The 26,608-nt window shown below is 39.1% G+C and overlaps 1 protein-coding gene across 8 annotated transcripts in view; it reads left to right on the top strand.

Moving 5' to 3' along the window:
- The window catches only part of DDAH1 (dimethylarginine dimethylaminohydrolase 1), a 259,185-nt gene that overhangs the window by 169,421 nt on the left and 63,156 nt on the right, over nt 1–26,608 (top strand). The window contains exon 1 of one of the 8 annotated variants that reach the window (XM_067726767.1): nt 6,990–7,011. The exons of the other annotated variants lie outside the window; for them this stretch is intronic. Within the exon in view, the coding sequence (XP_067582868.1) occupies nt 7,009–7,011 (3 nt within the window). The 5' untranslated portion in view covers nt 6,990–7,008. Of the gene's footprint in view, nt 1–6,989; nt 7,012–26,608 lie in introns of those variants that run through there. 8 annotated transcript variants of the gene reach the window in all.

Below are 26,608 nucleotides of genomic sequence, written 5' to 3'. Positions count from 1 at the left end.
TAAAGATTTTAATTTCTCCATCAAATCTGAATGAGATCCTTGCTGGGTAGAGTAATCTTGGTTGTAAGTTTTTCTCCTTCATCACTTTCAGTATGTCCTGCCACTCCCTTCTGGCTTGCAGAGTTTCTGCTGAAAGATCAGCTGTTAACCTTATGGGGATTCCCTTGTGTGTTATTTGTTGTTTTTCCCTTGCTGCTTTTAATATATTTTCTTTGTATTTAATTTTTGATAGTTTGATTAATATGTCTCTTGGCGTGTTTCTCCTTGGATTTATCCTGTATGGGACTCTCTTTGCTTCCTGGACTTGATTAACTATTTCCTTTCCCATATTAGGGAAGTTTTCAACTATAATCTCTTCAAATATTTTCTTAGTCCCTTTCTTTTTCTCTTCTTCTTCTGGAACCCCTATAATTCGAATGTTGGTGTGTTTAATGTTGTCCCAGAGGTCTCTGAGACGGTCTCCGTTCTTTTCATTCGTTTTTCTTTATTCTGCTCTGCAGTAGTTATTTCCACTATTTTATCTTCCAGGTCACTTATCCGTTCTTCTGCCTCAGTTATTCTGCTATTGATTCCTTCTAGAGTATTTTTAATATCATTTATTGTGTTGTTCATTGTTGCTTGTTTCCTCTTTAGTTCTTCTAGGTCCTTGTTAAATGTTTCTTGCATTTTCTATATTCTATTTCCAAGATTTTGGATCATCTTTACTATCATTATTATGAATTCTTTTTCAGGTAGACTGCCTGTTTCCTCTTCATTTGTTAGGTCTGGTGGGTTTTTACCTTTCTCCTTCATCTGCTGTGTGTTTTTCTGTCTTCTCATTTTGCTTATCTTACTGTGTTTGGTGTCTCCTTTTTGCAGGCTGCAGGTTCATAGTTCCCGTTGTTTTTGGTGTCTGTCCCCCGTGGCTAATGTTGGTTCAGTGGGTTGTGTAGGCTTCCTGGTGGAGGGGACTAGTGCCTGTGTTCTGGTGGATGAGGCTGGATCTTGTCTTTCTGGTGGGCAGGACCACATCTGGTGGTGTGTTTAGGGGTGTCTGCGGCCTTATTATGATTTTAGGCAGCCTCTCTGCTAATGATTGGGGTTGTGTTCCTGTCTTGCTCGTTGTTTGACATAGGGTGTCCAGCACTGTAGCTTGCTGGTCGTTGAGTGGACCTGGGTCTTAGTGTTGAGATGGAGATCTCTGGGAGATTTTTGCCGTTTGATATTATGTGGAGCTGGGAGGTCTCTTGTGGACCAGTGTCCTGAAGTTGGCTCTCCCACCTCAGAGGCACAGCTCTGACTCCTGGCCGGAGTACCAAGAGCCTTTCATCCACACGGCTCAGAATAAAAGGGAGAAAAAATAGAAAGAAAGAAAAAGAAAGAAAGAAAGAAAGAAAGGGGATAAAATAAAATAAAAAATAAAATAAAGTTATTAAAATAAAAAATAAATATTAAGAAAAAAAAATTTTTTTAAGTAAAAAAAACCCCAAACAAACAACAACAAAAAAATGGACGGACAGAACCCTAGGACAAATGTTGAAAGCAAAGCTATACAGACAAAATCTCACACTGAAGCATACACATACACACTCACAAAAAGAGGAAAAGGGGAAAAAATAATATATCTTGCTCTCAAAGTCCACCTCCTCAATTTGGGGTGATTCGTTGTCTATTAAGGTATTCCTCAGATGCAGGGCACATCAAGTTGATTGTGGAGATTTAATCCGCTGCTTCTGAGGCTGCTGGGAGTGATTTCCCTTTCTGTTCTTTGTTCGCACGGCTCCCGGGGTTCAGCTTTGGATTTGGCCCCGCCTCTTCGTGTAGGTCGCCTAGGGCGTCTCTTCTTCGCACAGACAGGACGGGGTTAAAGGAGCAGCTGTTTCGGGGGCTCTGGCTCACTCAGCCTGGGGGGAGGGAGGGGTACAGATGCGGGGCGAGCCTGTGGCGGCAGAGGCCGGCGTGACGTTGCACCAGCCTGAGGCGCGCCGTGTGTTCTGCCTGGGAAGTTGTCCCTGGATCCCAGGACCCTGGCAGTGGCGGGCTGCACAGGCTCCCGGGAGGGGAGGTGTGTATAGCGACCTGTGCTCGCACACAGGCTTCTCGGTGGCTGCAGCAGCAGCCTTAGCGTCTCATGCCCGTCTCTGAGGTCCGCGCTTTTAGCCGCGGCTCACGCCCGTCTCTGGAGCTCCTTTAAGCAGCGCTCTTAATCCCCTCTCCTCGTGCACCAGGAAACAAAGAGGCAAGAAAAAGTGACTTGCCTCTTTGGCAGCTCCAGACTTTTCCCCGGACTCCCTCCCGGCTAGCCGTGGCGCACTAACCCATTCAGGCTGTGTCCACGCCGCCAACCCCAGTCCTCTCCCTGGGATCCGACCTCCGAAGCCCGAGCCTCAGCTCCCAGCCCCACCCGCCCCAGCGGGTGAGCAGAGAAGCCTCTCGGGCTGGTGAGTGCCGGTCGGCACCGATCCTCTGTGCGGAAATCTCTCCGCTTTGCCCTCCGCAGCCCTGTTGCTGTGCTTTCCTCCGTGGCTCCGAAGCTTTCCCCCTCCGCCATCCGCAGTCTCAGTCCGCGAAGGGGCCTCCTAGTGTGTGGACACCTTTCCTCCTTCACAGCTCTCTCCCACTGGTGCAGGTCCCATCCCTATTCTTTTGTCTCTGTTTTTTCTTTGTACTTTTGCCCCACCCAGGTATGTGGGGAGTTTCTTGCCTTTTGGGAGGTCTGAGGTCTGCCAGCGTTCAGCAGGTGTTCTGTAGGAGCAGTTCCACGTGTAGATGTATTTCTGATGTATCTGTGGGGAGGAAGGTGATCTCCGCATCTTACTCTTCCGCCATCTTCCTCAACTCCCCAGTTAATCTTTATTGTTTGAACCTTTTACTGAAAAAAACGATGCAAGAGTGGAAGAAGGAGAAGAGGAAGAGGAGAAGGAGGAGGAAGTTAAGCAGCCAAAAGCAGAGCTCTTTCAAGGCAGAACGTTTCTTGTTCAGTGCTTCTGTTTGTCAAGAGCAAAAGAAATTGGGAAGTATGTCTTTGTTCAAAAAGAAAATGAAAGAAGGATTTGGTTTCATGAATTGTTTTTATTATTGCTGCCAAATTTGTGATTGGTGAAGCAGTGCAATGGATCTAATACCTAATTTTAAACTAGAAAATCTATATGTAAACCTGGACCTGCCTTTGAATATCTAGGAGCTCAAGCAGACATTTAAATTCCATGTCCCTCGTCTTCCAGTTCTAAAGCAGGAGAAATAATACTTACCCCTAAAAAGGATATTGGAGGAGACAAAGGACAGATGTGAGCAAAACAACTGAACTCTTTTGAATTTTATGTAAACATGAGATAGGATGTTCTGGTATAATCTCTACATATATGCATGTACTGACAGATACCAGTATCTGTTTCATAATATTTACCAATTTTGAATGTGCAAGTTACTGTTTAGGGTACTCTTGCATAATCCTTGGGTCAATATTACAAAAAAAAACTAACAATCAGTTCTTTCAGTTTCAGATTTCAAAAAGCCTCCTTTCAGATTTAAATTGAATGGGCCACCATTATTTTTAGTGCTTAAAAACACAGTGGTGTCCCTTGGAAATCTCCAATTAGTAGCAGCTATTGTCTAATTAGGTTAAAGTGATAACCTAAGAAAGTCTATCGATTATTATAAAAGCAAGATATTATAATTCAAGCGTATTTCCAGATCCCAGTGAATTGCTGGAAAGCTACAAGTTTAACTTTCTACTCTGATAGGGTTTTAAAAGAGGTCAGAGTACATTTTACCAAAGTGTCTAGCAATGTGAGTTTATTCAGACCTTTTGGCAGTCATTCCTGCACACTCAAGCTAAATCAATGAATCATCCATTGTTGGCCAGCTCCACTCTTAGTTGCTAAGAGATTTTTCAAGCACACTGAGGCTTCATTCTACATGGTCTATAAAAAGGGCAAAATGTATTAAATTTTAAAATGTGTCATCGTTCCTAAATTAGTAATTAAAACTTTGCCCAGAACTTTATAATATTGGGGCAATGGGAAAGTCAATGTGCAGCTGGAGGAGTTTCTACTTGGGAAAATACAAGAGAAAAGTTCCTGTTCCTAGCTCTTCAGAAATATGTGTGTGAAGGAAATGGAAACGTTTAAAAAGTGGACAAAGGGCTTCCCTGGTGGCGCAGTGGTTGAGAGTCTGCCTGCTGATGCAGGGGACACGGGTTCGTGCCCCGTTCCGGGAAGATCCCACATGCCGCGGAGCGGCTGGGCCCGTGAGCCATGGCCGCTGGGCCTGCGCGTCCGTAGCCTGTGCTCCGCAACGGGAGAGGCCACAACAGTGACAGGCCTGCGTACCGCAAAAAAAAAAAAAGTGGACAGAAACACCAAAAACAAAAACTCAGCTAAACAGGTCTAAACTCTTTTACAGAAATATGTGTTTGTTCTTATATGTTTCAAATGAAGAAGGTTGTCTTTCATTTTTATTAAATGTACTCTAATTTTCATCATTTCTCTTTGAGTCATAAAGACTTTCTTTGTAATTCAGCATGTTATTTTAAAGCTTTGATATAATAGTTTTTAACATAAAAATTAAAAACTACCATAAAAATGGAATGTAATTTTTTTCAGCTTGCTCTTTATGAATGTGTGAAGTACATTATGTTCCGTATGTGTCCTTCCTGAATATTTCAAGCTGTAAAATATAGAATCCCATAATTTATCACAGAGGTTAATGTTTCATTTTGATGAGAGGAAAAGGATAATTTGGACTAAAAATTTTTAAAGAAGAAAGAGAGCATAATGAATCTTAACTTAAAAGCAAGATTTTTCAAAAGTTATTGGATTTGGGTCTGTTCCTTAGTTTCTCAGGATGAAATTCTATTCCATAAACTTCTCATAAGGATGAAACTTATGAGATAGAATGTGGGCTTTGAAGTTGAACAGGCCTGAGTTACACTCCCGGGTGCCCCAGGTTCTAGATGGTGTGACCTTGAGCAAGTTACTCACCTTTTTTAGGCCTCAACTTCCACATCTGTACCATCATAATGCACATCACAACAGGTTGCTCTTGGATTTAAATGAGGAAACATCATAGTCCTGGCACATAGTGGGTCTGGATAAATGTCCATCCTCAACTTCTCTAAACCTCTTGGAGGCCGATATCAACATGCTCTTAAATGCTCATAACCAAACCCTGTTTGTTTTTTTGTTTGTTTGTTTTAATTAATTTATTTATTTTTGGCTATGTTGGGTCTTTGTTTCCGTGCCAGGGATTTCTCTAGTTGCGGCGAGCAGGGGCCACTCTTCATCACGGTGCTCGGGCTTCTCTTGTTGCGGAGCACAGTCTCCAAACGCGCAGGCTCAGCAGTTGTGGCTTACGGGCCTAGTTGCTCTGCGGCATCTGGGATCTTCCCAGACCAGGGCTCGAACCCGTGTCCCCTGAGTTGGCAGGCAGATTCAAAACTACTGCACCACCAGGGAAGCCCCAACCCTGCTTGTTTTAAGCTGGCAACGTTAGTGCTTGTTTTACTTCTGATTTCGACAGAGCTGTATTCAGATGAGTGGGGGAGAACATTCGTCTCACGTTAGAGAATTTTGGGATAAGAGCGCATGGAAGAGTCTTGCACCTTGGCCTTCTTTCTTGCAGAGGAGCAAAACATTTGTAATTCTTGGCATCTTACATCCCCTCTTTTGATGAGGTCCTCTTCTTCTCATTGTGGACCCCAGCTGCTTTCAAGACCTCTGTTCCAAAGTGCCACCTTCAGTTCACTATTCACTGCTATAAAGCAGGATTTCATTGAGGGCATTTTAGTTTTAGCCAACAACCAAGTATTTCTTCAGCCAATGTGGAGCAGGGAATGAGCCACACCTTAGTACTGGCCCTATTCTGTTGATCCAGGACATTACCTTTTAAGACTTTAAAACAAACTTACAGAAAAATAAGGAGTGACCTATTTACATGCTTAAGCTTCCTAACAGCTGTGTTTGTTTAGAGGAACTATCTCCATGTCTGTACTAACATTTGATGACACCCACCCTTTATAGTACCAAGTACATTATTTTTACAGTAAGTTGTTTAATGTCAGGGAGAAACAAGATCTTTTCCTCAGGTGTTTGACTATTTCCCTCTGTAATCTTAGATACGGTTTAACCCCTATTTCTTTTAGGTAATCTTTGTTATGCTAGAGTGTCGACCAAATGGAATCAAACCCATTTGGCCTATCTGTTTAATTAAACTGAAGAGAATTGCTAGCATCTCTGCTCTCAGAATAATATGAAGTGGCAGCTGTGTAGAACTGATAGAGAATCTAGTAGCCCCTGCCTAAAAAAGAGAAGGCCTCATGTAGCTTCACAGTGGTATCAGCAAAAATACACGTCTCTCCTTGCCAAGAGAAGATAAAGCAGTTGACAATGACAGAGGATTTAATGTGCAGGCTCTCCGAGGGCACACTGTAGAGCCAGTCATTCCCTGGCAAAAATGAAGCAAAACAAAACCCAAAAGAAAGAAGTTTAGGCTTAATGCTAAACTTAAGGTTCCCCCCAAATCAAGAAGATCAGCATAGACTGACTTAAATCATAGTGATGGTGTTCAGTAAGAGCTCTAAATGGGACAACTCTTGGGGCTTTCTGGTAAAGTTTCACTTTGCAATTTTAATTTTTGTATAATTCAACTTTAGAGAGAGGGGGAAGGAGAGAGAGAGAGAGAATTTCCCTCAGTTTCTAAATCATGGCTCAGTCGTGTGTTATAAAACACCAAGAACGGAAAAGCCATTATGTGGAATATAAAGAAATACTTGAGTCTACAATATCATTGAACCCTTGGATTCAGTTTCAGCAGACATGCTCTGTATTCCCACAAGAGTCTGGAAAATTAACTTCTATTTTTTTCTGTCTGGAGTTGCAGTTAGTGTTATTATTTGCTCCATGGCTCAATCCGGGTCATACTGTTCTGCAGTAACACAGGTGGATGTTAAAACAGGGAATCTGTTGAAAAGATTGCGGAGGAACTGCTTCCCTAAAGCAGTTTTGGATGGCAGTTTGATGGCAGTCAGCTATGGTAAGGACAGATGAAGCTTAGCAGTGCCTTCTAGAATGTGGTCTTGCAGGATTTGTCACCTGCAATCCTATAGGGAGAAGTTTCGGGTATAATGGGTCGTTGTGACCTGGTGGCATCCTCTAAGACATGGATCCTAGAAATGAAGGTCATTGATTTTAAATACTTGTGAATTGTTATGTTGCTCTGAATTTTTCTGATTAGTTTTATTTGTGAAATACAATAATGCAGTTCTTAAAGGAAAGTTCCATAAACCTTTTATTCTTTTGTGTGGGCTTAAAATTTTCTAGAAATTTACTGTTAAAAACTAATTATAGAAAGATTTCTTATCCTATTAACAGTAGCTAGAGAAATATAGTTATGATTGAAGATATAAAAATTGTTTTGTATTAACTAGTGTTTTATTGTCAGCAGTTACATTGTTAAAATGTAGCGTGTAAGTTTTGCCAAGAGTACAGCATGTATCCGTTGTAAGCAATCACACAAGGGAAACTATTTTATGATTCTACCCATTGAATGATTTTCCTAGTAAACAACTTGACATAAAATAGACCGAAACATCTATTTATTTTAACAATTATGTTAAATACAGATTAATGTTCTAAAATAAAATTGGAACTGAGTTAATACATAATTGAGCAGTAGGAGGAAAATAGATCTTTGTCCCACTGAGGACAGGCATATTTTTTCTTTTCTGAAGAACTTATTTTCTCCTTAATAGGTTTAGGACTTGCCTGATCCACAGCCAGCCTTATGAATCCCTTTGTTCAGAAATGGTCGATGTTATATTGACGAGGAGCAACTTACGTGCGGGTTGAAAAATAGATCAGGATTTTCAGTTTCTGACTTTAGACTATTTTTAAAGTAAAGGGCTGAGAGTTCCAATTGAAAATTGCAAATGCTCCAGGACACTGTTCCTGGAAATAAGATTCCTAAATTCTAGAGCTTGGGGATGTTTAGGCGGTGCTTATAGAAATGAGCCTTCAAGTACATTTTAAGGACAGTGTGTCTCGCACGTTTTGAATGGTTCTTCTCAGATTTTTCTTGGAGGTAACTGTTCTATTTTGTTTTACTTCTTTTCTGTAATTCTGTCTGGTAAATCTGGGAGTTTACATGTCCAAGGAAAAAATTCCCTCAAACTTGCTATCATTAGTCTCCAGCTCAAACCCTAGGAGGCCCTGAGGGAGGGACCCAGCCCTCTGCCAAAACACACAGCTTCCTTCTTATCACTGGGAACAGACACTCCTCCATGGGTGCATACACAGCTTCCTTAAGAGAGCAGGTATCTGTTGAGGTTAAACTAATATTTTTGGAGCAGAAACAAGAATTCTGAGAAGAACTTTATTAGTTAATTATGTTTTCTAGACATGAAACTTTAGGTCAGCTTTATTTACCAGAAAATTCAGAAAGCACTTTTATATCTTAATCTGTGTAACTGAAATTATAAATTTCAGAAGAAATTATGAAATAAATCCAAGTCTAAAACAGTGTGGGAAATTCACATATACCATATTTTAAAAATATTTTGTCTATACAAATTTGGAAAGTAATCTCATTTGCTATTAGGTGAAAGATTGATTGAGAAAAAAAAATTTCACACTTAGACTCTGGCTGGAAGAGAGAAATAAGTAAATTTTTAAAAGACTAAACTTTCAGAACACATTAAAAAAAGAACTAGGTACAAAACAGTTTATGAAAATGTCTTCTTTCAAATAAGATAGTAACAGTGCTTCTTTTTTTAAACGCATACAGAGCAATATCTGATTCTACAGTTGAATGAGGAATTTTGAAATATCTCAAACGATGCTTCTCTTAAAATTCAAAGTAAAATTATATTCACCCTTATTGCAACCTTTTTTCCTTGAGGTAATTATTAACCGTGCTATTCTATGTATGCTGTTTTAACTATCTTTAGTAGTTCTGATTTATTTAGTCATTCCGTTGTGCTCCCAGAAAGTGAATGAATCTGGGTAAAAAGAAGGTCAATAATGGAAGATTTCAGTTTTAATGAAGTTCAGGTTTTCATAGTAGTCTCCCTTCTCTCTTTGGAGCTCTAGACTCTTGGAAAAATAAAACGTTTCTGTCATTTTATTGTTAGACTGTGTCAACTCAGTGTATTATCATAGCTGCTTTTAAGTACTCAAAGGCAGTTTCTACACAGCACCAGAATTTACTAACGAGAGTGTCAGTCTAGCGTACTTGCAATGTTCGCTTGCAGCCCAGTGTTCTGGCACTGTATAAATAAAACTTAAGAAACTTCAGACGTTTACCTACGCTGTCCCAAGTCCCATTTGTGTAATCACATTGTGAGCATGGATCGTATCTCTGCTTACATTGTCATGTTTCTCATTTATGCTGCAGAAGGGATATAAGATAGCTTAGAAGGATATGTAAAATACAGGATAGAATCAATCAAAATATGGATAGAGGAAGAAAATAAGAATAATTACCATAAGGTAGAGCAGGGAACACAGTTAGTGATATGCATTATCTACCCTGTCTTCTGGGTAATGAATTGCAGTAGTGTTAAGAAATGAACCTTGCAGGTGTTTCAGCTGAGAGGACTGGAAGATACAGGCAAATCAGTTACTGATTTGAAAAGAAGTGAAAGTATTCTTACTACTAAGCTCAAAGAGGGATTTCCTCTTGGGGACCCCATGTGGACAGTGTGTGATAATGTAAATAGTATCATCTACTACATTTCTAGAGTAGGCGCATCTCATTGAATTCAGCATTACAGTGGGGGAACTCTCTTAATTCAGATGTGCATTTTAGAACTTCTGGAAGAGTAGACTGTGTTCTTCTGGCAGTCCCCCCTGATTGTTTTTGACAAACAGTGCCAATGAGCCCAAGATTTTATTATGAAAAAGTGGCTGGGATACAGCAAAACAAGGCCAGGTTTTTCCAAAGGCAAAAAATCTTTGGGTCTACTCGGGCACATAGACCAAAAAAACAAAACAAACAAACAGAAAAGGCTTTTACAACCCCACAGTTCTGTTCCTTTAAGAGGGCTGACATAAATTCAATCTAAAAAGTATGTAAGGTCCTAAATCTGGACTCCCCATGACCAAAATAAAATCTCAATAAAACATGTATTGAATTTGGGCAATATTGTTTCCTTGCCTTGTCTCCAAGGTGAACTATTTGAGAACTGCACACCTAGGCAACTAAATAATTTAATTTCCTCCATATTATTATGTATAAGACAAACAGTAAAATAACTTTGGTTGCAGGATAGTTGAGTCCCTTGTTTTGGTTATTACCATCTAGTAAGTTTATCTTATCAGGCCATTCTTAGTTAGAAATAAATCAGAACACTTGGCTTTCTGCTATCTGTAGCAGAAGAACAAGCATCTATTTTATCCAAAAACAGTATAACATCCTCTCTCTCCTAAATTAAAAGTTTCACGTGGCCTATGAGAGGCAGGGACCCTTTATTTATTTTCCTCATGTTTCCTTAAAGGAAACCATTGCAGTAAACCATTCTGGTCCTTTGATCCATGGCAGGAAATAGCTAATCCTATTGGCTAGCCACATTTTTGAGTGGACTGGCAGGTCACTTTGCCTCAAAAGTAGGGAACAGGTTCCACCTTTTTCTCTTTGCTCAGCAGAGCACACCCTCCCCTCTGTTTCCTGTTTCCTTGTGGAATGTTTTGGGACAGGTGGGTGGAGTGGCTTTTTTAATCAGATTCACCCTGCTTGTAGGCTGTGTTCAGTTCTGACTGGAAGGTAGGAGACCCCGCCAGTTCTTCAATTTGGCCATTGGATAAAGCTGATATCTGATCCCCATTTATCCTGGGTCTCTTCCTGATTAGCTACAGTTGGAAGAGAGGAGGAGGTAGTGATTGGCACTCCTAACCACTGGGAAATTGGGCAAGGACACTGGGGCAGGATTGGGTTTGACCTAACAAACAAGACTATGGAACAGTATGTTCCTTTCTCTCCTTTGACTTCAGATATAAAATTTGAAGTTTCTTTTTTCTATGATAAGTGATAAAGATACTTCTGTTTTTTGTTAGAAATTAAGAAGTCTTCTAAAAATATTTGATTTTTTTTTTTTTTTTTTTTGCCTTTATCACCAAACTATGTTAGTACAACTGTAACAGAAACCTTTGTTATTTTACTCATGGTGATCCCACTACCTGAAATTCCCTCCCTAATCCACCCTGCTTCCATTCCCCCTTTTGGGGTTTAATTCCAACTCCAGCTAGAACATGAGTTCCCTGAGGTCAAGGACTTCATCTTAATTATCCATGTATTATAATCATTAATTCATTCCTTACGCATTTGTCAAAAAACCCCCACAAAACCTCATCAGCATCTCCTATCTGGTAGGCACCATGCCAGGCCCCATAGTGATGTAGCCATCGACATGAGAGCAGAGATACTGCCCTCCCAAGAGCTCACCGTCTCTGGTGAAGGTCCTCATGACTAGAGGACTTCAACTAAGTAAGGAAAGCATTGATCACAGACTTGGCACAGCATCAGCCACTCTGCACAGGTCTGTTTAGTGGATGATGAATCAGTATGGATGGAAGTGGCACATGGTCGCTGTTCTGTGTTTTTTGTATGCATTATCTGGACTCTCAGGTTAGAATTTAATAGATTGTAAGTATATAATGTTTATTAAATATTCACTGTGGATAGAGTGCCATGCTAAGTGCTTTATATATATATATATATATATACCACTTTATTCATTACAACAACCTTATCAGATAAAAACATTTATAGCTGAGGAGACTGAGGCTCAGAGTATAAGTAATTTGCCCAATCAACTAGCAACTATCAGAACAAGGATTGGAACCAAGTTGTTCAATTCTAAAGCTTGTGAACTTAAGCACTTTGCTCTACAGCCTCTCGGGGGTTGTCTGTTTGAATTCCTTTTAGTGAATCCTGGGCCAGTGGGACCTTAACAAAGAAGCCATCCATCTGTCAGGAAACTGAATATTCTATATTGAAAGTAGGTGAAAATAGCTTCATCAGGAGCACCGTGGAGGTGACACTTTCTTCTTTTTTTGTCATTTTTCAGAGAGCCCTTGATTGTCCTAAAATGGTAAAATATCCTAGGATTTTCCTGAGTGTTACTTTCAGATAAGTTAAAGAGGAGATGCCTATGGTTCTTTTGATGAAGTTGTCATCATTTTTTTAATACAAAGTGTAATTTTATACTTTATTAATGGACCTAGTGATTCTGGACAACACATTTAGAAGTGGAACAAGGGGGAAAGTGAGGCAAATTATATATGTTGTTTTCCCTTTATGTTTCCAGTTTCATTTTTAAGGAAAAACAATGAATATGGTTAAAATTATTTTTATATAATTACCTTTCATTCGATTATTCAGATTATTTCTATAATCTCATAGTTTGTAACATTTACTGTCTCTCTCTCTCTCTCTCTCTCTCTCTATATATATATATATATATATATATATAACTTGTATTTACAAAGCTAGTGTTCCAGAGGCGGTTTTTTTTGCAACAATAGTAGTAACAGTAACAGTAGCTAAAATTGAGAGTTTGCTCTGGGCCAGGCATTATATTAAGGCTTTTGCATGCATTTTCTCACTTAATCATCACAGCAACCCTATGAAACAGTTATTATTATAATCTCCACTTTAAAAATAAGGACCCAAAAGATGGAGAGGTTGAGTAATATCTCAAGGTCACACAACCAGTAAGTGGCTGCTTGTCTATCCAAAATGAGGTCTGGCTGATTCCATGAACTCACTCTTCTAGACGGCCTCCTTGCAAGACTGACAAAACTGACATTAGGTTAGGCCTTTCTTGCCGTTGAAACAAACATTCCCAGTAACAAAATGATTTGAGGGGGAGGCTGGTACATTTTCCAATTTGGTAATATTATTTTTAAATGTGTTTTTAAATGAGGCAGCTCTCCTAAAAGCAAATTATTAAAGAACACAGTCATTAGGATAAAATTTAGTACCTACTTTATGACTCCTTTATTTTCTTTTAAGATGTTCCTGGTTTTCCTCACCAGGCCTAAATGGAATGTTTTTTCTCAAGCCATTCTGAATTTGTTTTTGCTTCAAGTTAGGAAAGTTCCCTGGGTGTAGCTATGGTTTTATGTTTTTAGCTGCTTTGCTCTGTGTGGATGGCTCTGACTCCACCAAAGTTATTCTGGCATGCTAAGTCTCTCTTTTCAGGGGCTTAAATAGACATTGCAGAGGAGAAGAAGAAAAGAGCCAGCAGCCATTATTAATTATTCTTCTTGGTCTCTGTTAATTTTAATATAATGGTTACGTTTGCTTATTAATCCCGTTGTCACAGGTCCATTTCCCAAACACAGTCTAGACAGACTGCTGTGTAGTTACAAATGGCCTCCTTAATTAACTGCCAAGCTCTGTTAGAGTTAACAGCTATATTAGAGCATAGCATGTTAAGTAAAATTTGCATAAACACTAAGGGAGTTTTATCACTGTCTGCTGCCTCTCTTGCAACATCACTAATATCATCAATAATCACTCTGCTTATTCTTAGAGAACTAATTTCTAGACCATCCATTTATTTATTAAAGGGGAAAATGTTGGTCCTCATTGTTTTAATGAGAAAAAAAAGAGTTACTTGAGTTATAATATAATTATGCAGTGTTGCCGTGGAGGTTGTCAGGGAAGCAGAGTAACAATGTTTAAGTTTACAGGATTGAGCTTTCCACTTCTATCCAGGAAAACCTACAAGAATTTCCTCTTTTCTGTACACAGTTAGAAAACTGAACTGATTATATGAAACAATGGTTTTTAAACAGTGCACAACAGGAAGTGTAGGACTGTGATCCCTGAGGGAAGGGAAACAAATGAAATGAGATCTACAGTTGCCCCAACTTACTCTCTGGAGGCAGTTTCCAGGCCACAGAGGAGAGACGAGGAACAGAAAAGAGCTCAGTGATCTTACTGAGTTGAGAGAACAAAGATCAGCGTTTGGGGAGACCAAGATGGTAAAATTTGCAGGACAGAGTACAGGAGATGAGGGAGCTTCGTAGAGAGAGCATTCCAGAGATCTGCAGAATTGTTCCTTTAGTCTTTGGCTAAGAGTTTGTCTGTGCATACATAAGAGGAAGTGCATAAGGCTGGAGAAAGAACCAACAGAAAAAAGGCCAAACAATTCCCAGAATGCACACAAAGATGGAAAAAGTTCATATTCCCACCAGCCAGAATGGAGAGATATCAAAATACAGGACATTAGGTAGAGCCTCAGAAGAGCCATGCCTTATAGTGAGGAGAGATCTATACCGGAATAAACACTGCCCTGAAATCACCATAACAAAGCCTAAAAGTAATACTCAAAAGGATCAAAATGATCTCAAAGTTATTTAACTACATGTCAAAACAAAAGCCAACATTCTTTAAAGAAATACAGTAAAATCTAGCACCCAAGAATGTAAAAGTTTACAATGTCCAGAATCTAATAAAAAATTAACAGTCATGCAAAGAAGCAGGAAAATATGACCCATATTCAGGAGAAAAATCAATTCAATAGAAAGACACATGTAAATGATAGAGATGGTGGAAGTAATTGGAAAGGACCTTAAAACAACTATCATAAAAAATCTCATAAGCATGGTTAAGGATGTAAAGGAAAACTCAGCAAGACATGAAAGATATATTTTTTAATAGACTTGAATGAAATTTCAAGAAATGAAAAAAAATCTTAAATGGAAAACAAACTGGATGGAGATTAACAACAGATGAGACACTGCAGAAGATCAGTGAACTTGAATATATTGCAATAGAAACTTTCCAAAATGAAACACACAGAGAAAAAAGAGTTAAAAAAAATAAAGAACAGTTGGAGGTGAGGAGAGGACAGAAAAAATACTTGAAGGAATAAAGGCTGAACATTTTTCAAATTTGATGAAAACTATAAGCACACAGACTTAAAATGCTGAATGAATACCAAGCAGAAGAAACATAGAGAAAGCCAAACCAAGATACATTATAATCAAATTGCTGAAAACCAGTGATGAAGAGGAAATCTGAAAAGAAGTCAGAGGAAAAGAATGTGTCTCATACAGAGGAACAAAGAAAAGAATGACAGCAGAATTTTCATTAGAAACATTGCAGGCCACAAGACAATGTAATAACAATTGTTAAAGTGCTAAAAAAGAAAAAAAAAAGCTCAACCTAGAATTCTATATCCAGAAAAAATATCTTTCTAGTCCACATTTCCTTCCCTGAAACTCATGAGGCCAGATGTGTTTAAAAATTCAGAATTTTTCAGATTTTGAAAAGAAATAGGGTATGTAAACTCTGTGTTTCAAAATATATCCAGACAAATCTGAGACAGCACCTATAATCCAACACATTAATATATAAGCAGCAATCCGGCTTCCCTGGTGGCGCAGTGGTTGAGAGTCCGCCTGCCGATGCAGGGGACACAGGTTCGTGCCCCGGTCCGGGAAGATACCACATTCCGTGGAGCGGCTGGGCCCGTGAGCCATGGCCGCTGAGCCTGCGCGTCCGGAGCCTGTGCTCTGCAATGCGAGAGGCCACAACAGTGAGAGGCCTATGTACCGCAAAAAAAAAAAAAAATATATATATATATATATATATATATATATATATATATATATATATATATATATATATATATAAAAAACAGCAACGCATATCTTATTCATTCATAGAATAAACATATTTATAAAATGACTATTATAGTCATTCTAGGTGAGATAAATAAAGTCTATATATACCTTCACATCAATTCAGATTAGATTTTCCCACCAAATTTTTGAAAAAAGATTCTTGGTTTGAAAATAGATTCTTGGTTTGAAAAAAGATTTTTCGTTTTCAAATTTGATATTTCAGAATTTTAGATAAGAGATTTTGTGCCGGTTACTTTTTTATATGTTGTAGCTCTAATCTTTACAAAACATATATTATTATTTGAGTTTTACTCAAATGGAGGCTTAGAGTAAGTAAGTGATGGAGTTACTCCCAAGCAAGAAGAACCCCTGCCCACTCTTTGATGTGATTGAGGAAATCAAGAGGAGGGATCCTCTAGGCTCCTCCAATCAAAGACATCCACTGCCATCATGTAAACCAGGGGTCCCCAACCCCCGGGCCATGGACCAGTACCGGTCTGTGGCCTGTTAGGAACCGGGCCACATGGCAGGAAGTGAGTGGCGGGTGAGTGAACGAAGTTTCATTTGTATTTACAGCTGCTCCCTATCACTCGCATTACCTCCTGAGCTCCGCCTCTTGTCAGATCAGTGGTGGCATTAGATTCCCATAGGAACATGAACCCTACTGTGAACTGCATATGCAAGGGATCTAGGCTGTGCGCCCCTTATGAGAATCTAATGCTTGATGATCTGACGTGGAGCTGAGGCAGTGATACTAGTGCTGGGGAGCAGCTGCAAATACCGATTATCATTAGCAGAGAGGTTTGACTGCACAGAGACCATAATAAATCAATTGCTTGCAGACTCATATCAAAACCCTATCAGTGAGTGGCAGGTGAAAATTAAGCTGCATCTTACAAAGTAGACTGGATATAAGCAACACACTTCGGGTGTCACTGTCTCCCATTACCCCTACATGGGACCATCTAGTTGCAGGAAAACAAGCTCAGGGCTCCCACTGATTCTGCGTTATGGTGAGTTGTATAATTATTTCATTATATATTACAATGTAATAAGAATAGAAATAAAGTACATAATAAATGTAATGTGCTTGAAACATCCCGAAACCATCCCCTCCCTGGTCTGTGAAAAAATTGTCTTCCATGAAACCGGTCCCTGGTGCCAAAAAGGTTGGGGACCGCTGATGTAAACTAAGGGCTCCATTTGCAAAGCCCAGAGATACTTCAAACCTCATGGAATCCAAGTGTTAACATGCGAAATCTTGAGTAGAATAGAAATAACTAACATCTTATCCTGGATTCTGGGTTGCAGGAGTGTGACACATATACTCTTGTGGCCTTGATTTTCATGTAACCATCCCTAGTTTACTGTCCCTTCACCATGTGTAAGCAGAGAAGAAAGATGTGTGTGTGTGTGTGTGTGTGTGTGTGTGTGTGACAGAGACAGAGACAAAAGGAGAGACAGAGACAGAGAGAGAGAAAGACAGAGAGACAAAGGAGGGAGCCAACAGTGCAAAGGGATCTTACAGTTGGAATCAGGTTATATGACTGTAGAAGGCAGCATGAACAATGTAACTGGAGACCAGAGCAAGTGTGACCATTTCAGCTACGATTATTCCAGGGACCAAGAATCTGGGAGTATGGTGGGATGATTGTACATCCTGAAAGAGCCAGCCCAGAGTTCTGTGTAAATGCTCAGTGCGAATAATACTTACCAAAAAATCAGTGGAGAGGAAGGGGGAAGGATCTGAATTTAACTGAGTTTAAATTTTAAATGATTGAGAAATTACTGGATATGACTGTATTTACCTGGATTGTTTTCTGTCTCTAGAAAATAAGTGCAGTTTTAAGAAAATAAAGTTACATTTTTATATAACAGAACTTGTGGTTTTTAAAATTATCTACTACATATCACTTAATGTCATGGGGCCTGGTTCATCGTCTTTGAGATAGACCAACTTCACACAATTGTATAAGATTTCAAAGAGTACTTTGTGGAAATAAAAAAGATTTAAACATTTAAAAGACACTTTCCAATGTTAATGTTAGGTAAGCTTAGATTTTTAAACTAATGAAATTTCTGTTGTTTTAGGAGAATTACTCTGACTACAGTGTGTATGATGAATTGGAGAAGAGAAGGCCATTATGAGGAGACCAGTTAGGAGGCTTTCTAATTGTTCAGGCAGTGGGGAATGAGGACATATTTAGGACATTTCAGTGCACATGGGTTCAAGAGCCTTTCCAGTGATGGAAATGTGGAGAAGGGTGAGGAATTACATAGGAGTCAAAGATGACTCTAAGGTTCCAAGCTTGGTGACAGAAAGGACAGTGATGACATTAACTGAGTTGGAGAGTGAGGATGCCAGCAAGTTTGGGGAAAAGATGAGTTCCATTAGAGCACGCTGAATATAGGGAACAAGGAAAAAGGAAAGTCAGCAGTAGTTAACAGTGTGGTGTGGCTCTGGAGGCAGACTCTTTCAGGAGGTGCTTAAGCTCTCAGTGCCTCAGTTTCCTTTTCCGTAGAATGGTCCTGAAAATAGCACATACTTCTTGGATTTTTATGATGCTTGAATATAAAGTCATCCAAGAGGAGTGCTTAGAAGGGCACCATCCTTGAATGTAGCTACAGTGCTAAGGACATGATGGAAAGGGCACTGCCCACTGCTCTGGGTGACAGAAGATACAGCTCTGAACTATAACTAGCTGGTGACTCTGAACAAGGGATTCAGCTGGACCCCAGTCTGTTCATCTGGGAAAACAAGGGATTGGATAATTCTCTATAAGGTCCTTTATAGCCGTTACCATTGTATGATTGTTTTGAGGCTGAAAGCAAAATTTGCTACAGATAAACCATAATGGAAATAATTCATTCACAGATAATGGAGCAATCAATGCCATTTAACACATTTTTTAATACCTGTGTGTCCAGGCTTAGGCATGTTTTTGCATTTAAAGCACATGAGGAAATGTAAACACGGTAAAGGTAAAAAAGCTTTGTGGGGCTTCCCTGGTGGCGCAGTGGTTGAGAGCCCGCCTGCTGATGCAGGGGACACGGGTTCGTGCCCCGGTCCGGGAAGATCCCACATGCCGCAGAGCAGCTGGGCCCGTGAGCCGTGGCCGCTGAGCCTGCGCGTCCGGAGCCTGTGCTCCGCAACGGGAGAGGCCACAAGAGTGAGAGACCCGCGTACCGCAAAAAAAAAAAAAAAAAAGCTTTTTGAAATTCGCCTCTGGAGATTTTTTTTAATTTAGGATTTCAGCTGTGCATTATTCTAGTGGCTCTTTCTGTTTACTTGTCACTGTAAATTTTCTTCAGGGTCTCAGATAAATGTATGGAGTCTTTTCCTTTTATGCTTGGCTTAGCGATTCACAAAATAGCTGTCTGGGTGTATACTTCATTTGCAAGAATAAGGTGTTTCATTTGACAGAGTTTTCACTTGTTAAAAAATCCCTTGTAAAAATTTCCAGGGCTTTCCTGGTGGCGCAGTGGTTGAGAGTCTGCCTGCCGATGCAGGGGACACGGGTTCGTGCCCCGGTCTGGGAAGATCCCACATGCCGCGGAGCGGCTGGGCCCGTGAGCCATGGCCGCTGGGCCTGCGCGTCCGGAGCCTGTGCTCTGCAATAGGAGAGGCCACAACAGTGAGAGGCCCGCGTACCGCAAAAAAAAAAAAAAAAAAAAAAATTCCATAGACAGGGTACTAATTTACTGTTTTTTTGATAATCTGTCTAGAACAGGGTGCAATCCTCTTCCCATTAGGTTACTAAAAATTTTTATTAAAATGAACATTCTAAGTACATAAACAAAGCTAAGATTACACTTGGCATATTTGGAGAAAAGGTTATGAGAAAGCAGCTTTTAAGGAGAAGAGAAGATACCAAAGGACTCCCTCTTAAAAGCTTACACTTGCTCTATCACTTTGCCTTTAGTAAGGGAAATTTCATTCACCCTCATTAACTACTTTTATCCCTTTTTGGTTTTCAGAATTTGACAGCCATCCGTATGTATTAAACAAAGTCACTTTTCACTTATGCTTTTTGTAAATTGCAATATGCAGGATATGTTTGAAATAACAGGATGCAGTCCAGTAAGTCACCTATAAAAATCAGTCTAGGGGCTTCCCTGGTGGTGCAGTGGTTGAGAGTCCGCCTGCCGATGCAGGGGACGCGGGTTCGTGCCCTGGTCCGGGAAGATCCCACATGCCGCGGAGCGGCTGGGCCCGTGAGCCATGGCCGCTGAGCCTGCACGTCCGGAGCCTGTGCTCCGCAACGGGAGAGGCCACAACAGTGAGAGGCCCGCGTACCGCAAAAAAAAAGTCAGTCTAATTACTTTGTTACCTCATATTCATGCTGAAAGCTTTCTTCTTATGCCACATGTTTTGTATTCCTTTAGATACATTTTCAAAATATTCAGCTATCAGAAATTAGAAATCAAATACAAAAACTGTGCCAGTTTATATTTTGTATTTTCCAGTTTTTTATGTAGGCAGGCTTCAAACATTAATGAAGAGGAAAAGAGGTTGTCAACCCAGGAAAGCGAATCTCCAGTCCTCAAACGGATTACTTGAAAGTCTTACTAAATATGTGTGTGTTGGGGGAGGGACGGGGATGGCGGGGAGGGAGACAGAGAGATTTTACCTCATGAAAGAACTTTTTTAGGGAAATATGGCAGACATTGTGAAAAGCTTTGATTTTCAATTTTTTCTTATCAGTTGAAAAAATTGAAAAACACCTGGACCATTAACTCCGCATTGTGTGGAAACCTCTAAAAATATGCCTGCCTGCCTGCATAGTGTCACAGAGAACCATGGTCCTCACCCTTGTCTTCCAACACCAAGCCACATTTATTCTGTGGTCTTTGGTTTCGTCAGATAGCAAATGCTTCCTCATTTGATGCCATGCAAAGTGAAATCTCAGCCAGTATGAAAACTTTAGATGAAATCTGGTAATCTGTACTTGAGTTTAAGAAGACAGTTTAAATGTCTATAAACACATAATCAATCATGTGTTTATTAATTCTCAAATTGTTTAAGTGGAAACAACTTTTTTTAGTAGTCTTAACATTGACTTTTTGTCTCAAAAACATTTCTACTGTGTCAGGAATTTTATTACACTATAAATAAGGGTCCTTGCATTCTAGTCCTGCTTTGGCCCCTGTGATTGGGTAAAGTTACTTAAACCTAGTGGGACTTGGTCCTCTGATCTATATGACAGCTAAGATCTCTTCTGATCTTCATATTCCATGATTCTGTGAGTTATATATCGTCTTCTAGTTTCTTTTGATTTAATTCTCCAGTCCAGAAATTTACCACACGTATATCTGCATCTAGCTTTGACATCTATAAGATGATCAAAAAATATTTGTTAAAGTAATGGTGTATTTTACTATTTCTGATGGATTGTGAAATTACTGTAATTTCAAAGCTTTTTATTTTGGACTATTACTCATTTTTATTTTTGTTGAATGATACTATTGTTGCTTTAACATTTATTTCCTCTCTGCTATGGCTTTGTGCATGATTTAGTGTTGGTTTTTATGTGTTCTCACTAAGGTGTTTCAGAGGGGACACTGCAGGAAAAATTCTTTCACTACACCTAATCTCAATTCCTCTAAAAAGATAGACACAAATATTTTCATAATCATAAAGTAATCCAGAAAGTGAACTTTGCTTTTATTCAGCTTGACTTTGCTGGTGGAAAGAAAAAGAAAAAAACATTCTGAGTACATTGGCAGGTTATTTTAAAACAGCTGCTCTATGGAAAGAAATGCTACCCCAACTCTACCCATTGGAAAACTGGCTGGTTAGAGACAACTATTTGGTACCCTGAGTTTGAGGAGAACTGACCTTTCTTCTAAGGCTTTTAGATGGATATACCAAATAGAAAAAAAATACACCTAAACCATTGCTTCCTCTTGGATGAAAGAATTTTAAAATTAAGGCATTTGTTCCCCTAACGTTAGATTTTTCCATCATACATTTTCAATTAATCTTTAAATAGGGGATAAACTATTTAACTAAGTCATTCATCAGGTAGATAGTATAGATAGTGATAGTATAGATAGTGTATTAGTTCTTTAAAATGCCTAATTCTATAGGATATATATTCAGGCTCACATATTTTCAGTATTTATCACTAATACAGCAGTGGCTTAATATACCATTTGTAATGGAGAGACAGTTAATCACTTATGCTAGTAAAAAGCTAGCTTTAAAGCATTTAATCCATTGTATATTATTATTTGTTCTGAGAGACTAACTCAAGATTTATAGGGTTTAATTTTGAACCCCTGAATAAATGAAGGGAAAGGAAGCCAAAACTTCCCTGGTGTTGAGGAAAAACCCTTGCTTACTAGCTTCCTATGAATGGCAGTATTGTTCACCACCATTAGCACAGGGGAACCAGGACCTCTCCATTCCATACTTAGGCTTGTTTTTATTTTTAAGGAATGTCGGAAAATTGTGGAAATGAATGTTCTTTCTTTTCCTTTTCCTTAATACCTCATGGATCCTGACCTTTTCCTTTAAACTGGTTTAGTATGTGTTTCCTTTAAAATTGGTCATTGATCCAAAAATAAGTTTGATTTTCTTTTTCCATGATCTTCTCTAACGAATTGTATTAACAGCGTACTAAACTGGATTACAAACTTACTGAATAAGTGCTTTGAATTCTGGGCAACCTTGGAATAAAGGGCACAGAAAGAGTAATACTGCATAGAATGAAACTGAGTAAGTTAGTATAAAGGAAAGGAATGCAACTGTATGGCTGATGTGATCAACATCTTCTAGTAGGTTTATTAGCAATTTAATGGAATATGGTTATTCAAGCACAATAATGGCTTCAGTTGAAATGTCTGCTCTGCTCTTTTTCCCATACACTTTGGAATGAGTTGAATGTGACAGTTGAGCTTTCAACAAGCTTCATGAATTTTAAATCCTGTTTAGTCATAAAATGGGGTACATGGCATGTAGTCAGTGCAGACAAGGAGTTGGCAGCCTCGTCAGATATTATGGGATATCAGGTATCTTCAAGATAATGAGGTCTTGGATTACCAGGTGCATTCTGGGTCTGCTGTACATACCCACAAGGAACAGAGGACTTCTCTCTGTCCAACATTTAATAATTAATCATTTTGCAGTCTGGAATTCTTGAACTAGCAGATGGTTTAAGACTTAAACTTCATATCATCACAGAAGAAAATCTTTACTGATGTCTCAGAACAAATTATTTTTTGGCAGGTAAATATTTCTATTTTTTAAATTTCTCTTATCTGATTCATATATGTACAGAGAAGGACTGCTCTCTGAATTGTGACATAGCTTTGTATCCTCAGATCTTAGCACATATCCTAATTGATCCTGAAGCATGTCTTCGAATGTTTAAATGTTTGATAAAGTTGCTCTCAAATTTTCTTACCATGATAAAAATCTTAATCTTTGCTTAGGGTTAAGTCTTGAAGTATTCTGAAATTCAGTACAAGGAGCTTCATTTATTGTATTTGGGATTACCTAACAACAAAAGACTGTTTTCAGAAGACAGTTTTTCAGTAAGTCTACTTTTAAGCAATCTCAAGTTAAAGTGTGGATGTATTTTTAAATCGCCCTATAATAATGTCCCATGTTTTATTTAAATATGGGACGTGCGTGCTTATAGTATACTTTTATAATAGTATGAGCAAAAAAAAAAAAAAAAATGTTCTCGTCAACATACTTAACAGGAAATTCTGGGAGTTTATGTGCCAGATTATTAACAGTGGTATCTATGCATGGTATTAGGATTACAAAGATTTTTAATGGTTTTATTTTTACTAACTATACTTGCTAATTGTTCTACTTTGAATATGTGGGATGGGGATACCTACCTTTTTCATCTCAAGTCTGGAGAGAGTAGGCTTTAAAGAGACCCCTCAGAGAGTTGATATATATTCCTTGCAGGTGGGAAACACCATGAACCAGAGTCTAGGAGATCTTGAGGGCAAGAAACTGGGTGACTGTTTAGATAGGGAGCCTGAAGAGTGCTACTGTGTTGGGCATAACTGCACTTGCCAGAGTTCGTGGAAGTGTTTGCATGGACTAGAAATGGGTCATGCAGAGCAAAAGCTGAGCCGAGGATGTTTCAAGTCCAGTCCAGGGGGTATCCCAGGGAAACAAGGAGACCCCAAAAGTGAAAGCCTGGATGGAGTGACCAATAGATAAACCAGGGGCTGATAACCCAAGCCAAAATACTCCTGCAGTACAGCTACAAGCGGTCCACTCTTTCTTACCCAGAGTCACATTAATATTTGGATGTTTAGGATAATAGAAGGCATGCATTGACAAGCTGTGTCCTGTATGCATCCATCTGCCTTGGGAGCCAGAATGGGCAGTGGTTACTGTAGTTGTTGGTAGCTTATGGAGTTTTAAACGTTCAGGTATTTCTCAACTTCCACCAGTGACACAACAACCATTATCCACCAACCAACCATAGCTTTTTCATTTTTTTTATTAAAAAATCACACTTTAAAAAAATTGTTGTAATCTAGTTTTTTGCCTAGTCTTTTAACTGCTAAATTTATCTACATTCTCCTTATTCTTAGAGATATCTCTTAGTTTTTCCCTGGGTATTTATAAAGATACTCTTCAGTTCGTTGCACAAATACTACATAACATTAATCACTAAAGAGGCAGTATGTTAAATTGTGCTCTGAAGACCTGAAAGAGTTAATCTACTTTTCAAGGTTCTGAGGTACTATCGGGGAGAAACTGAAGCAACAAGAAGGTCTGGCTAACTATATAATGTCAATAAGAAATACTGAGGGAGTATATTTGCATCATACTAAAATGCATTTAGTTTAGTTTTGACAGCATAAACATTACTGTGTTTACAGGGATTTATTTCAAGATTTGAGTGTCAACTTCTGTGATATTAAATTTAGTTCAGATACATCTGAACACTTTACAAGCTATTCCCACTGTTAAAGTGGTTTTTTGCTAACAAATCATATGCTTTGTTAGACTATAAGCTTCGTAAATATAATAAGCACATTCCTGTTGTGAAATAGAATGCATCTGATCCATAATAAATCTGGTTGAGAGACAATGGAACCTAGCCAGCTCAGCCCTGGTTCAAGGAAAAAACAATAAATAGGGGCAATGACATTTATGAGAATCTAATTTCATCATGCTCTGCCTCATAAGAAGAGAATCTAGATAGCATTAAGGTTATTGTACTTTGAGAATTACTCAAAACCAGATACGAAGTCCCTTCTGTATTACAGAAGGGACTAGTAGCTATTCCTCAAATGAATGTTTTATTTAAAAGTTATTTAATACTTAGTGATGAATTGGAAGCAGAAATAAACTTTGTGGGGAAAAAAGGGAGAAAAACCGTAATAGCAAGAAGGTTACCATATTTTTCTAAAGCAATTTGGAAAAGGCAAAACTCCTTAGCTAGACAATTATTTTTCCTTGGTAAAACATTGACTGGAATGTTTCTATTAGGAAAATATTATCAAACTGTTCCAGTCTTGGTCTAGCTGAGGATGCCCAGATTTGATAACCAAAAAGAGAAATTACTCAATACTTTTATTACCATCATGTTAGAATGTGGACAACTGTCCAAAACGAGGACAATTTCTTGAAGCTAGCCATTTCGTACAGCTATTGTTGGAAATAGCCTTTACTCATAGCCATAAGCATACAAGTATTCAGCTGATGGCTTTTTACTAACATGTTTTAAATAGGCTCCAAAAGAAGCAAATGTTTGAACATATGACAGGGGGTGAATATTTACAAAATTATTTGCCATGCTACAGCCTGTAGGAATCAGAAGGCAACTTCTCAGAATGAATTACTATCTCCTTACTAGCCCCGACTGGAGCCTGTCACAGCCATCTGTAATGAAGGCTTCAATCACACACACAAAAAAGCCCAGGGCTCGGAAGGAAAAAACAAAAAACTAGCATTCCAAAAACCATCCTGAATATTGTGTTCACAAACACTGGGCAATATGGTACAGTCAAAAGAGCACCAACTTGCACCAGTTGTGAAGAAAGCTTGTTACAAGTGGTAAAAAGTTAGTAATTACATTATTTTTTAAAGAAATGCAGCCTTACTGATTTTTAGCACATACAGCAGTCATTTAGGCTCTACTAATGAAGGGTTTCTCAATCAAGACCTTTAGTGAACCTACTTGAATAAGGGAATAAAAATTTGTGTGTTTTTTTGGGTTTATTTTGCTATATGCGGGCCTCTCACTGTTGCGGCCTCTCCTGTTGCGGAGCACAGGCTCCGGACACGCAGGCTCAGCGGCCATGGCTCACGGGCCCAGCCGCTCCGCGGCATGTGGGCTCCTTCCGGACCGGGGCACGAACCCGCATCCCCTGCATCGGCAGGTGGACTCTCAACCACTGCGCCACCAGGGAAACCCTAAAAATGTGTTTTAATTGGCACAGCAGCATTCATTCAGTCCATGGTGCTATAGTGCAAATGTAGTTTGGACTGAGTCATCTAAAACGTGTTAGAAACTTGTTATTCCTATAGCTTTGTGTTCAAGTGATCATAATTTCAAAACTGAAGGTTTCTGAAAGAATGAAATCTTATATTACCGCTATGTTGTATAGCTTCCACAAAACTGAATTTAACGAGAGAACGGACAGGCAACTGACAACAAGTAGCACTTGGAGACTTCACATACCTACCACATCTGGAAAGCTCATTACAATCCATTTATGTGTTTCCAGACCTTTTATCCTGGTGGTATCTGTGCAATCATAATGAATGTGCATAAAGCAGGGCTTTGCTGCCAAAGGGAGATTTTTCTAACTATTGCTGCAAATAGCTACCATACCTTGCAGCAGCAATGGATCAAAAATATCTCTTGGAATCTCTTTCTTGGAATACTGTTGTTAGGACGAATTGTCACATCACTTCCAGAAGGACAGAGTTTGAGATAGTTCTAATGTCCCTTGGTTGTAGCTACTGTTTTTATGTCATTGACTCCAAATCTTATTTCCAGTTCTGACTA

The sequence above is a fragment of the Pseudorca crassidens genome, chromosome 2 (genome assembly GCF_039906515.1).
Source record: "Pseudorca crassidens isolate mPseCra1 chromosome 2, mPseCra1.hap1, whole genome shotgun sequence".
Lineage (NCBI taxonomy): Eukaryota > Metazoa > Chordata > Mammalia > Artiodactyla > Delphinidae > Pseudorca > Pseudorca crassidens.
Note: the sequence above shows the minus strand (reverse complement) of the source record. Positions and strands in the feature narration are given on the sequence as shown.